This window comes from Ovis canadensis, chromosome 14 (genome assembly GCF_042477335.2).
Source record: "Ovis canadensis isolate MfBH-ARS-UI-01 breed Bighorn chromosome 14, ARS-UI_OviCan_v2, whole genome shotgun sequence".
Taxonomy (NCBI): domain Eukaryota; kingdom Metazoa; phylum Chordata; class Mammalia; order Artiodactyla; family Bovidae; genus Ovis; species Ovis canadensis.
In genome coordinates, this window is record NC_091258.1 from 56,550,753 (window position 1) to 56,563,977 (window position 13,225).

The following is a 13,225-nucleotide window of genomic DNA, read 5'->3' on the forward strand; positions in this document are numbered from 1 at the left end:
GCAACTACTGAAGCCCACGTGCCCCAGATCCTATGCTCTGCAATGAGAGAAGCCACTGCAACAAAAAGGCGTTGCTTGGCAACCAGAGTAGCCCCCCATCCCCACCCCCCACTCACCACAACTGGAGGAAAGCCCACACAACAATGAAGACTCAGCACAGCCAAAAATAAATGAATCAATCTTTTTTTTTTAAAAAAGAAGTCAATTCTGACACATGGTACAACATGGATGAAGACATCATGCTATGTGAAGAAGGTCCATCATACTGAGCTGAGGTATCTGGAATAGTCAAATTCATAGACACACATGGGCTGGAGGGAGGAGGGAATGGAGTTATTGTTTAATGGGACAGAGTTTCCCTTTGGGGAGATTAAAAAATGTTCTGGGGACAGACAGTTGCACAACAATGTGGCTGTACTTGATACTAACAAACTACTCCTAAAAATGGTTACAATTGTAATTTTGTTATGTATGTTTTACCAGTAAGAAGACTTTTGTTTTCCAGTTCTCTTCGAAAACATTTACATCTGTATCAAGCAAGGAAACCAGCCTGCTCCCTGTCCATTCCTGTCTTACCTGGACCGTTGTAAGAAATTCCATACGTGACTAGGCATTTGAGGGAAGTGAAGGAAGACAGAATGACTAAAGGGCTTGCAGGGGTTCATGCTCACTCTTAACCTCTGGGTCATTCAGAAATTCAAGGCTTTTCTCCAGGACCTCAGGGAAGATCAGCTCAGTCACTCTAGTGGAAATTTTCATGCTATAGCCCTCAGCTGACTTTCTTATGTGTTAGAAAAGTGTCACAGCATTAACTGGCAAAGCAACCTAGAGCTGAAATAAAACCTCCTGGCAAAATCCCATCTGACTGGTTCCTCTGGTTTTGCTGCAAAGCACAAGCTGCCCTGCAGGAGGAAGGCCACGGCTGCAGGCTCTCTGGGGTCCACTCTCACTTTGTTCTCAAGCTTCATTTTGTCCACGTCTCTGGAATCTCAGAGACAGGCATACCTGCTTCAGATTCTTCAGAAAGAAAGATGAGCCCAGAAAAGGATTTACAGTGAAAAAATTCAACTCCCACATGAAATTTCAGCATGGTGCTTTCTCCCAAGGGATCTATCACTTTAATCAAACAATATCATGCCCAGCCCAAACGGCAAAGCCAAGGTTCTTCACAGCCTTGCAGAGGAAAGTGAGATAACCCCCAAAATTTTCTGCCAGGGGTAACACCCCAAAGTAGAGTGACAAGGACCAGCACAGAAAGAAACTTATTATGGAGCCAGCGCGGGGCATCACATGGTGGTCAGCATTGTGGCCACTTCTGCCTACAATCTCTATGCCAACTCCGCAGGACACAGCTAGAGGGGAGTCAGCCAGGACCCTGGAGCGCCCATGAGGCAGGCCTACCCACTGCACCCATGGGCTGCCAACCACCCCCTGCTCCTCTATAGGTTGGTGCTAAGTGCCACTTAGCAGGGAGCCAAGAAGAGCAACTATGGGTGAGCAAGCTTCTCAGAATTCTCATAACAAAGGCACAGATGGTAACACTCACTGATGAGGCACACTGCCGGATGAAAGGAAAAAGAAAAAGCCTAGATTGTCACCGCTTGAGAAAACTTATTCTCTTCTTCAAAACTGTATTCAAAGGCACGGTTCATCCACTGCCATCCGTGGGGCCACTCATTCGGAAAAGATTAATCATTAACCACTGTGTACATGAGCCACAGTTAGACGGAGACGACCCGGTTTGAGCCAGGAAACAATTTTCCTGATGGGAAGAGCCACCAGCTCCAGAAGCTGGCCAGGCCCTTTCAGGCTTCTGAGGCCAAGTGTGGGCCTGGGGAGGATCCACAGACCCCCTTCAGCTCAGGTACCAGGGCCACCCAGCAGAGCTAGAGCTCTATCTCAGCGGCAGCGCCCCCTTGGAGACATACCTGCAGCTCTCTGAAAGGAATCCACCGTGCTCTCCAGCCCAGCTTCTGTCTGTCGATTGCACCGGGTGCCGATCTGTGTATAGAGGGCTCCGATGTTAAACAGGATGCTGGCCTTCTCCAGCAGCAAGTTCTGTTGGCTGACCGGAACCCCGGTGAGAGAGTCATACCTATTTAAAAGAAACATCTTCTGAGAATATGAATCCCTTGGCTAGTGAGTGCCGTTTGGGAGTAAAAATGGACAAAACATTTCTTGAATAAAACTAAAAGATGCACATGCAATGAGGCTTTTATCTCAAGCAAGACAATGGGCTGCTCATACTGTTAGGACGCCCACAAGCACAAACAGAAGCAGGGCTGCTTCTCAACCAGGATGTCCTTCCGTGGGTGAATGGACACACAAACTGTGGTACAGCCATACAGTGGAAAACTATGCAACACTTAAAAAAATATATAAGAAATGAACTATCAAGGCATAAAAAGACACATGAAACCGTAAGTGCATGTGACTAAGTGAAAGAAGCCGATCCGGAAAGGCTACATGCTGTATGATTCCGACTATATGACATTCTGGAAAAGATAGAACAATAGAGATAAAAAGAATCAGTGGTTGCCAGGGTTGGGGACTGCCAAGGGCTGGGGATGCCTAGGTGGAGAGCAGAAGATTGCAGGGTAATGAAACTATTCTGTGTGATACTATGACGTGGATGCATGTCACTGCTGTTTAGCCACTAAGTGATGTCTGACTCTTTTGCAACCCCATGGTCTGTAGCCCAATAGGCTCCTCTGTCCATGGGATTTCCCAGGGGAGAATACTAGAGTGGGTTGCCATTTCCTTCTCCAGGGGATCTTCCCAACCTGGAGATCGAACCCACTCCTACACTGGCAGGGGGATTCTTTACCACCGAGCGATCCGGGAAGCCCACATGTGTCATTGATCATTTGTCCAAAAACCCATGGAAGGTACACCAGCAACAGGAACTATAAACAGTGGGTGTTGGGTGATGGGCAGCCAATGTAAGAACATCAGCTATAACAAATTTAACACTCTGGCAGTGGATGTTGACAGCGGAGGAGGTGCTGGGTGTGTAGGAGCAGCAGGTATATGAGAATTCTGTGCACTTTCCTTTCAATTTTACTATGAACCTGAAACTGCTCTAAAAAATAAAATGTATTTTTTAAAAATAAGGCTGCTCCTACATGAAATGTAGCAATTACTAACCCCTCATAATTCTTCTTGAGGCCTTAAAGACTCAGGATATGTTTTAAAGTTCATACATTGACCAGAGTATAGATATGGAGCTTCTCCCTAATTCAGCACTAAAAAGTCACATTTGGGGTTTTCACTCATGTGCCGGCAGCTAACACACCTTTAGGAAAAGTCATCTGCCCTTCCTTTCAAAAGCAAGCATCTGCTGTGGTGAAATTTAACTCTGAATGTGCTTCTCAGCTACTAGGATTCACTTTCATTTCACATACTCCTTGGGCGTCCGTGGCAGCTCAGATGGTAAAGAATTCACCTGTAATGCCCTGGGTGAGGAAGATCCCCTGGAGAAAGGAGTAGCTACTCACTCCAGTATTCTTGCCTGGGAAATCTCATGGACAGAGGAGACTGGCGGACTATAGTCCACAGGGTCACAAAAAAATCAGACAAGACTGAAGTGACTAAGCATGCACATACTCCTAAGCAACTCAAAGAAGAGGTATAGCATCTCCAAGATATTTCGACAGCACTAATCAATCAAAAGTACCAACTCTGGGGAAGAATCAAAGATTCTGCTTCAGTTTTTAATAGATCTGATCTACTTCTGTTTGCTGCACTGGTCACTGGAAGAAAACTTGATTCCCACCCCCATCCCATCTGAGACAAGAATCTTGCTTCTTGTCAGTTCTACCTCAGAGCCCTGGGGTTTCCCTCACGATAAAGTGCACACACATACAAACACACACACACGCCTCCTCTACACATACACACGCCTCCTCTCCTCGGCTCACTTGCTCTGAGAAGCAAGAAGCCACTGTCTGTCGGAGCCTTCTCCCTGTGGATCCCCTTCATAAACAAACACCGGTTTATCCACAAATCTCCAGGCTCCCCTTTGTTCATGGGACAACTAGAAGGAGGGGGCTGCAGTGCAGAGGAGCCTGGTGTGGGGCTGAGGCTCCCCAGTGTGGCTGGAGATAGAAAGCCCCAGCTCAGGCACCTACCAGGTAAACAGGATCCCCATCTGTCGGGTGGGTGGGAAGAATCGGCTCTCGACAAACCCCAGCTGCAAGAAGTAACTCATCAGCAGCTCTACTCCCGCCTCATTTCGGCTGGGCGTCCGACAGGCCTGAAAGGACAGGAACCACCGCAGGGGTGAGTTGGTGAACAGAGAGCAGATGGACGGGCCAGGAAGATGCTCACACACAGTTTCTCTGGAGCCTGGGCCCCGCTGCTGGTATCATGAACTCTAGGAGAGCTGGGAGGAACTCATGAGTCCTGGGACCCAGCCCCAGACATGCATGTCTATCTCCTCTGTGGTCTTCTTTTGTGGCAAGATGAATGGATGTTTCCGACAGCCCCTCCCTAACATCCCCGACCACCATTGATTCTACAAGACTGCATGTGCAACAGTGGGATCATCAGAAGACTGGACAGCCTCTAATCACAGCCAGCCTCCTCTCCATCCCGCTGCACATGGAAACATACTTGTCTGAGATCCATGAGATCTGCTATTTCATTTTCATAGAGGTAGCTATCTTCACTGTAATGTTCCAGAATAAAATCCTGCAAGAAAAATGAGATGCTGTAAGGTCTGACTCAAAACCAGAAACAGGTAAAATAGTAGCATCTACGGTATGCGTGTATGCTAAGTCAATTCAGTCGTGTCCGACTCTTTGTGACCCCATGGACTGTAGCCTGCCAGGTTCCTCTGTCCATGGGATTCTCCAGGCAAGAATACTGGGGTGGGTTGCCATGCCCTTCTCCAGAGGATCTTCCCAACCCAGGGATTGAACCCACGTCTCTTTAATCTACTGCACTGGCAGGAAGGTTCTTTACCACTAGCGCCGCCTGGGAAACCCATAAAAATGCAGGTAGAATTCATAAAAATTTATGGGACCGTGTACACTACAGTGATTTTCTAAGTGGTGGCATTTATATTCTTTAAGTATATTTAAATTCTTTTGCTTTTGCTGTTTCAGTTAAAGGGGAAAAAAGTAAAAGTGAAAGTCGCTCAGTCATGTACAACTCTTTGCAACCCCATGGAAGTGGGTAGCCTTTCCCTTCTCCAGGAAATCTTCCTAACCCAGGGATCAAACTCATGTCTCCCACATTGCAGGCAGATTCTTCACCAGCTGAGCCACAAGGGAAGCCCAAGAATACTGGAGTGGATATCCTATCCCTTCTCCAGCAGATCTTCCGGAACCAGGAATGGAACTGGGGTCTCCTGCATTGCAGGCGGATTCTTTACCAACTAAGCTATAAAGGAAGCCCAGTTAAAAGCGAAGTTGTTTTCTATTTAAAAACATCTTGGCAGGGGACTTCCCTGTGGTCCAGTGGCTAAGACTCCGAGCTGCCAAGGCAGAGGTCACGGTTCCATCCTTGCTCGGGGAACTAGATGCCACATGGTATAACTAAAGATCCCACAAGCAGCAACTAAGAATTCAGATGCCACAACTAAAGATCTTACATGTCACAGCTGACGATCTGAAAGATTGGCCACAGTGAAGATTGAAGACCCACCCTCCCCCCGTGCCACAACTAAGACAGCCAAATAAATAAATAAATATTTTTTTAAAATTAAAGTGCCTTGGCAGCATAGCGAAGTGACTTGTGTAAGTGACTGTGAGTTCAATCACACTGGCAAACATCACAGATATTCAGGGGCTCAGACCTTCATCTTCAGTGGGGACTTCACACATGGTAAAGGCAACTCATGTCTGGGGACTGTTATGAGACCTCAGGGTCTGTGATGGGAACCTCTGTGAGGGCACTTCCACGAACAAAGCACCCCAGGGAGACCCCCAGCTGGGTCCAGTGTTTGATGCTGGCTCTGTGAATTTGTTCATTTATAAGACACATTGGTAAGCACTGGCAGGGTGCCAGGCGCTGTACACAGTGCTGGGGCCACTTCAGAGAACAAAACAAAGACCTTGCCCCATGGAACTTAGAATCTCACAAGGGAGTACAGACAACAAGTAACAGGCATAACATAGAGTTCCCTGGTGGTCTAGGCTGGGATTCACTGCAGTGGCCCAGGTTCAATGGTCAGGAAACAGATCCCATAAGCTGTGCTGCTGCCTGGTCACTCAGTCGTGTCCAGCTCTTTTCGACCCTGTGGACTGTAGTCCGCCAGGCACCTCTGTCCAAGGGATTCTCCAGGCAAGAATGCTGGAGAGGGTTGCCATTTCCTCCTCCAGGGGCTCTTCCCCACCTAGGGACTGAAACCTCGTCTCTGACATCTCCTGTGCTGGCAGGCGGGTTCTTTACCACTGATGCCACGTGGGAAGCCCCCAACCCCCACTGCCTGCTGTAAGCTGTGTGGTGTGGCCAAATTTTTTTTTTTATTTTAAATAAAAAAGAAATAGGCACAACAGAACATATATTAGAAGATGGTTAAGTATTACAGGAAAGAAATAAGAGAAGTATAATGTGTGTGGAGAATGAACTTTTGCACAACATCCTCCATAAGCGCTGGCTCTACCTGGCTGCAAAAAGTTGAAGGGAGCGATTGCTGATTACATTTTCCCAAGTGGCTGTGAGTATTCTCTTTACACGCCTTCTACATTAAAGTCCCTTCTGCTTTTTATATGTTCAGTGAATATTTACACACACACCCATACACCCTCCACTTACAAAAATGGGATTGTACTGAACGAATATACGACTTGGCTTTGCTCTTGTTTTTCTTGAATTGGCACTGTATCAAATGTTTTCCTATGCCACAAAGTATTCTATGACACAAATTTCAATGGTTATATAATCCTCCAAAGGCACAAATGTGCCATTCATTTATTCAACAGAGTACCTACTATGTGCTAGCCAATATGTACCATGATATTCTTAACCCTCCTTTGTTAAACACATAAATCATGACAGTCCTCCTTCTGCACATCTCTGATTAGTTCCTCAGAATAAATCCTGAGATGTTGTGCCAGTGCCAAGGAGATGCAGAAGGCTCCTTTTGTTTTTTCACGAGTGTCATTTTCAGCCAACTTTTCTGTTCGCTTTATGATTCTATGATTTTCTTTATGACTTTAAGTGCTGGTGTTTGGAATCAGCTCCTCTACTAACATAGTGACACTGTGTATATTTGAAATGGTTTTCAAATATGATCAATTAGGTTACTAAGTGAAGTCGCTCAGTCACGTCCGACTCTTTGTGACCCCATGGGCTGTAGCCTACCAGGCTCCTCTGTCCACGGGATTTTCCAGGCAAAAAGTCCTGGAGTGGATTGCCATTTCCTTCTCCAGGGGATCTTCCTAACCCAGGGATCGAACCCAGGTCTCCTTCTTTGTAGACAGACACTTTACCATCTCAGCCACCACGGAAGTCACTATTATGTTACTAGTGATGAGAAGGCAATGGCACCCCACTCCAGTACTCTTGCCTGGAAAATCCCATGGACGGAGGAGCCTGGTAGGCTGCAGTCCATGGGGTCGCAAAGAGTCGGACACGACTGAGCAACTTCCCTTTCACTTTTCACTTTCATGCATTGGAGAAGGAAATGGCAACCCACTCCAGTATTCTTGCCTAGAGAATCCCAGGGACGGGGGAGCCTGGTGGGCTGCTGTCTATGGGGTCGCACAGAGCCGGACACGACTGAAGCGACTTAGCAGTAGCAGCAGACATTATGGTGAGGATGATCTGGAAGACAAAGCTCCTCTAGGGCTTCTCTAGGACTACATCCATGAGAGTGGATTAAAGCATTAAAGCCACCGCTCAGGGGACTTCCCTGGTAGCCCAGCACTTAAGAATCTGCCTTCCAATGAGAGGGATGTGGGCTTGATCAGGGAACTAAGATCCCACATGCCTCAGGGCAACTAAGCCCACACGCCCCAACTACTGAATTCATCTGCTACGTGAAAGATCCCACATGCCACAACAAAGACCCAAAGCAGCCCAAAATAAATAAATAAACAAGTATTAAAAAAAAAGAGGACAAAGAAGAAGGCTTGTTCTACTCGGTGTTAAAACACATTAAAAATGGACAATGAAACCAAATATGGGGCAGAAACAGAAGCAGAGTCGAGAATCAGGTATATAACATAAGCCCACCGTTCAAAGAAGAGGAAAAGCCTGGAGCATCCACCAGGTCCAGGCAGGAAGGAGGGTACACACAGCTGTTCCTGATGTGAACTGAAGGGAAGAACTCTTACAGGGATGTGGGTAGGGTTATGGGAAACCACAGGGATGGCCTGGGATCTCCAGAGCCATTAGAGCCACAGGGCTGAAGGGCCAAAGGGGAGAAGGAGTCATGAGAACTTGGAGAGGCAGCTGCCTGAGGCGAGGATCCAAACCAGGATGTCCTCTGGTGGGATGGGGTTGGGGGGAATGCAGAAGGTGGCCAGCTGAGGGGACTGAGGAGTTCCCTCTCCTCCCATCCTCTCATCTCCCCCTCAGCCACACCCAGTAGGAAGTCACAGCAGGAGCCAGTGCTAACTCTCACACAGAGCAGGAGGGAGGGGGACTGAGGGGGCAGGAGGGGCACAGGATGAAAAGGACAGCATCCAACATGACACATGGATTCTTCATACATAGCTCAGGGGAAGCTGGCCACCACTGTGGTGAAAATAAAAACGTACAGCCCCGGGGCTTCCCTGGTGGTCCAGTGGTTAAGATTCTGCCTTGCAATGCAGGGGACACCACTAGTTTGATCCCAGGTCCAGAAGATCCTACCTGCTGCAAGGCAACTAAGCCTGTGCCACAACTACTGAGTCTGCGCTCTGCAGCCCTTGAGCCACAACTGCTAAGCCCACATGCAGCAACTACTGAAGCCCATGAACCTTAGAACCTGTGCTCCACAATGAGAGGCCACCCCGATGAGAAGCCCGCCTACCACAACGAGACAGTAACCCCTGCTCTCTGCAACTAGGAAAAGCCTGCATGCAGTGACAAACACCCAGCACAGCCAAAAAGAAACTAAAATAAAACCAAGTTAGCCCCCTGCCTCTCATTACTCACCCCCAAACAAACTCCAGATTGGCTAAAGATTTAATGTTAAAAATTAAACAAAGCACTGGAAGAAACTACGGCAAAATAAATGTTTCCTCTTGGTGTGGAGAATGCCTTTCAAGGCAGGGATGTAAAGGGAAGAACTGTGAAGCTTAACAACATAAAATCTGTTTGAAAAAAAAAGATATATCTTATTTTCTTTAAACTGGTATTGCTTGTAAAACAAGTTAAAGGAGAGAACATACTAGGAGAAATACTTGCAACATACATTACCAAGGATTACTCTTCTGCACATACAAACGGACTCAAGAGAAACTCTGTGGTAAAGGAGACAAAGGACAGAAATAGGTGTTTCCAAGAGGACACATGCAAGGAGCAAATAAACAGAAGTGAGGATGTATTCAACTTGAGAATGATTACAAACTGTAATGACACCATTTTCGCCTGACTTCCCCAAATCAAAATGATCAATGATACCCACTGTAAGTGACAGGGGACAGAGTAAAGGGACAAAGTAGGTGATTAAATAGTTAATCCCACTAGGGGATTGTAAGTAGAAAAAATATAGGAGACCCCTGTAAATTAATGATTACTCAAAAGAGCAGACACTTAACAACAAAATCAGGCAACAGAAGCACAAGACATGTGGCATGAGGCCCATATCCTGCTCAGTGAGCTCAGTAAGGTAATGATTCCCAGGACACGCTCTCTGCACACATAGGAAAATAATACTTTGTGAACCTAGCCTGACCATGTAGGAAGCAGAAAACTCCCCGCTCTACCTGGAGGAGGAGCTGATGATGGAAGCATGACATCTACTCAAGAAAGACAAAGTTCTTCTCCCTCTCCCCACTTTTCCTTTGATTATAAAGCTGTGGTCCGGTAAGTTCTCAGGGCGAAGCATTTCTCGCCTGCCTGCTTGTAAACCTCACTAGCATCCTACTCTAATGAATCACTTCTTATCTACCTCTTTGCTTCTCACTGAATTTTTTCCTGCGTTGAGACATAAAGAACTGTAGTACCAGAGCTCTTGGGAGCCCCTGAAATGACACAAATGGTTTCAGATGGCGACTGCGGCAGGATGGCGGTAAGATGAGAAGGTCTGGGGTCTGGTCCTAGAAGGCTCATGGGATGCCACGCGCCAAGAGAATGGAGGAAGATACTCCACCAATGGCTGTTTTGTTTTAGACAGGCTGATCAACCCCAAAGGCTTTGGGGCTCTGATCAAGAACTGGGTACAGGTCAAGTGAGTGATATTATGGATGTATAAAGGGAAAATAAACAAAAAACTGGAGGAATGGTGGTAATCAACATTTTATGGTGGGTTGCCATAAAAATGTGGCAAGGGACCGTAAAGATGTGGAAGGGATCAGCTGACAATGGAAATGGTATGCAAAAAGAAAGACACTTCACTGTTTGGATTGCTTCGGACAGGATTTGGCAGTCTACACTGTTTTTAAGTCCGAGACTTTTCTTCTATATTCTGTATCTATCCCTGTTAAAACTCAAGTCTGTAAACGTAATTTTTCCAACTGTTATTTGTAAACTGATAAATCTGCATTGCAATGTCTGTTTTATGAATAAGTTTACAAATGAAACTGAGATCTCTGAATATATTTAAGTCATGTCTTTTCGTTTTCAGATAATATTGGTTAGATTAATTTGTGAATGAGCTCAATTTAACTGGCTTTGAAAAGTATAAAGTAAGCACTTCCAAAATAAAACACTTCCAAATATAGGAGAAACTAAGCTAAATGGATTATAGGTTCACATGACTTAAGAAATATTTAATATTAAATTAATATTTGGTATTAAAGTTTGTAGTTTAAGTTAATTAATATAGATTTTTTAGACTCATGAGTATTAAGTATAATCCTTTATCTGGGTTTACTAAAAGTAAGTTCATAATATATTTGTTGTACAATTTGTCAACAAAAAAATTAACCCCTTATTGTCAGACTTTTGCCATCCTGATATCCTTGTAGCATGGCAACAATCTGCTCCTAAATTAAAAAAAAAAATTAAGATAGATATACAAAAGCTGCAAATTAAACAGTCAGGGATATGGGAAATCCAAGATGGCTGCTTGGCTCTTCCTGGCTCCCTAGCAAACTCCGTCTTTTACTTAATGGGTTAAAGCCTTCCTTGGCTACAAAGCAGATGCCATACAATGAAAAATAAAAAGGTTTAAAATAAGCTCTTTTATTTAGGGTATACCTTTTACAATTTTTAGTATTCAAGGTGTCTGCTTTATTGGACAAATTAAATATACCTATGTGATGAATTAACCAGACTTATTTTATAAACAATTAATCTTAACTTGGCTATCTTCGGTAAAGAGGAGGGTAATTTTAGAAGAAAATTATGTTTTAATAGATATTAAATTTTAGTTTTGCTACTTGAGGTCAGTATCTACTATCTAAAACTCACTTTTCAAATAGTTCTTTGTTATATTACTGTGAAGCTTAACTGAGTTCTTAAAAAGGTATTCTAAATTTGTTTCTAAAGCTGATCACTGTAATCCATCTTTGGATAAAGACTAAATGCTTATAATTTATAATCGTGGATATAAAAAAATCATTTAAAGGATTGTATCTCGCCTAGATCAAAGGCTTCTTATCAGGTATTCTTAAGTACATTATGCTCAAGAAAACTGAAGGGAATCAACTTTCAAGATGTAGGGTAGTTTGCTCCTAATTACTCAAAGTGCCCAACAGAGGGCTTCCTGAGCCCTGATGTCAGTCTTCCTCTCCCTCTGACTCTTACAAGTGCTGACCCTTTATTTCCCATTTGCAGCTAGACCAAATCTTGCTCACTGTCAACACCACTGGGATACCCTCTGTAGTATTCCTTAGAAACAATTTCTCAGGCAGTAACACCTGGTTGGGAGACTGCTTTGGGAGGAACAACATCTAACAAGGTAGACTTTGACACAGGAAGGAAACTTTTGGATAGCTAACTATTGCTCTGGTGAAACCTGCTATATCCATGAAAATGGCTGCTCCAACAAGGGCTGTCTCACAGGCGGGAGCAGCTATTCCAGCCAAGGCTGTTATCCCAGCTGACAACACACCCAGGGCTTCTGAGGTGGCTCAGTGGTGAAGAATCGCCTGCCCAATGCAGGAGACACAGGTTCTATCCCTGGGTCAGGAAGATCTCCTGGAGAAGGTAATGGCAACCCACTCCAATATGTTTGCCTGGAAGATCCCATGGACAGAGGATCCTGGTGGGCTATAGTCCATGGGGTCGCAAAGAGCCAGACATGACTTAGTGACTAAACAACAACAAAATGCGTCCAAGAGTGAGGAAAGACCTCCTTTGCATCCCAAGCTATCCAAGGGGTCCATTTTCAGCTGAGCTGGCACCCACAGCAGCATAAGGTACCAACCAACTGCCCCAATGGTTCTGTCTCTAAGAGAAACTTCTGACAGAAATCAATAAACAGCAACAGGTCACGTACTTTTTTCAACATCCAATCTAAGTCTGGCAGAGGGTAAATTGGGAACTTTTCACAAAAGAGTTTACCAGGTTGATCCAATCTTTTGATCTCACCTGAAGAGATTCACAAATCTTATCCCACTGCTGCACTCCTGAGAAAGAACAGCACAAAACACCGGCAGCCAGAGCCCATGCTGACCAAATGGCAGCTCATGGCCAGGGGGGCCATGCAGTACACCATATGGGGAACGAGGCTGTTCCTGAGCCAAATCCACGATGAAGTCATCAGATCCACTTTGTTGAGAGCGATAGATGGGACCATATGATTAATTGTTTAATAGAGGGTATGAAAAAGCTCACGATGGGGGCTTCCCTGGTGGTCCTGTGGTGCAAAAATCCACCTTGCAATGCAGGGGATACAAGTTCAGTCCCTGGTCCGGGAAGATACCACGTGCTGTGGAGCAACTAAGCCTGTGTGCTACCACTACTGAGCCCACTCAGGCCTCAACTATTGAAGTCCACGAGCCCCAGAGCCCGTGCTACACGGGAAGCCACGCAAATGAGAAGCCCCGAACCACACTGAAGAGTAGCCTCCAGCTCCCCACGACTAGAGAAAGCCTGTGGGCAGCCAATAAAATAAAACACACAAAAACAGTCACAACTTGGGGGCAGGAGTTTGTTTTAAAAAGAAAAAGCTTACAATGAA

The 13,225-nt window shown here is 45.4% G+C and overlaps 1 protein-coding gene across 2 annotated transcripts in view; it reads right to left on the reverse strand.

Annotated features, from left to right (window-relative positions):
- The window catches only part of RHPN2 (rhophilin Rho GTPase binding protein 2), a 70,882-nt gene that overhangs the window by 15,240 nt on the left and 42,417 nt on the right, over positions 1-13,225 (reverse strand). For both annotated transcript variants that reach the window (XM_069549002.1, XM_069549003.1), the window contains exons 5-7: positions 4,615-4,692; positions 4,131-4,255; positions 1,929-2,095 (exon numbers count right to left, since the gene is read on the reverse strand). In XM_069549002.1, the coding sequence (XP_069405103.1) occupies positions 1,929-2,095; positions 4,131-4,255; positions 4,615-4,692 (370 nt within the window). The remainder of the gene's footprint in view (positions 1-1,928; positions 2,096-4,130; positions 4,256-4,614; positions 4,693-13,225) is intronic.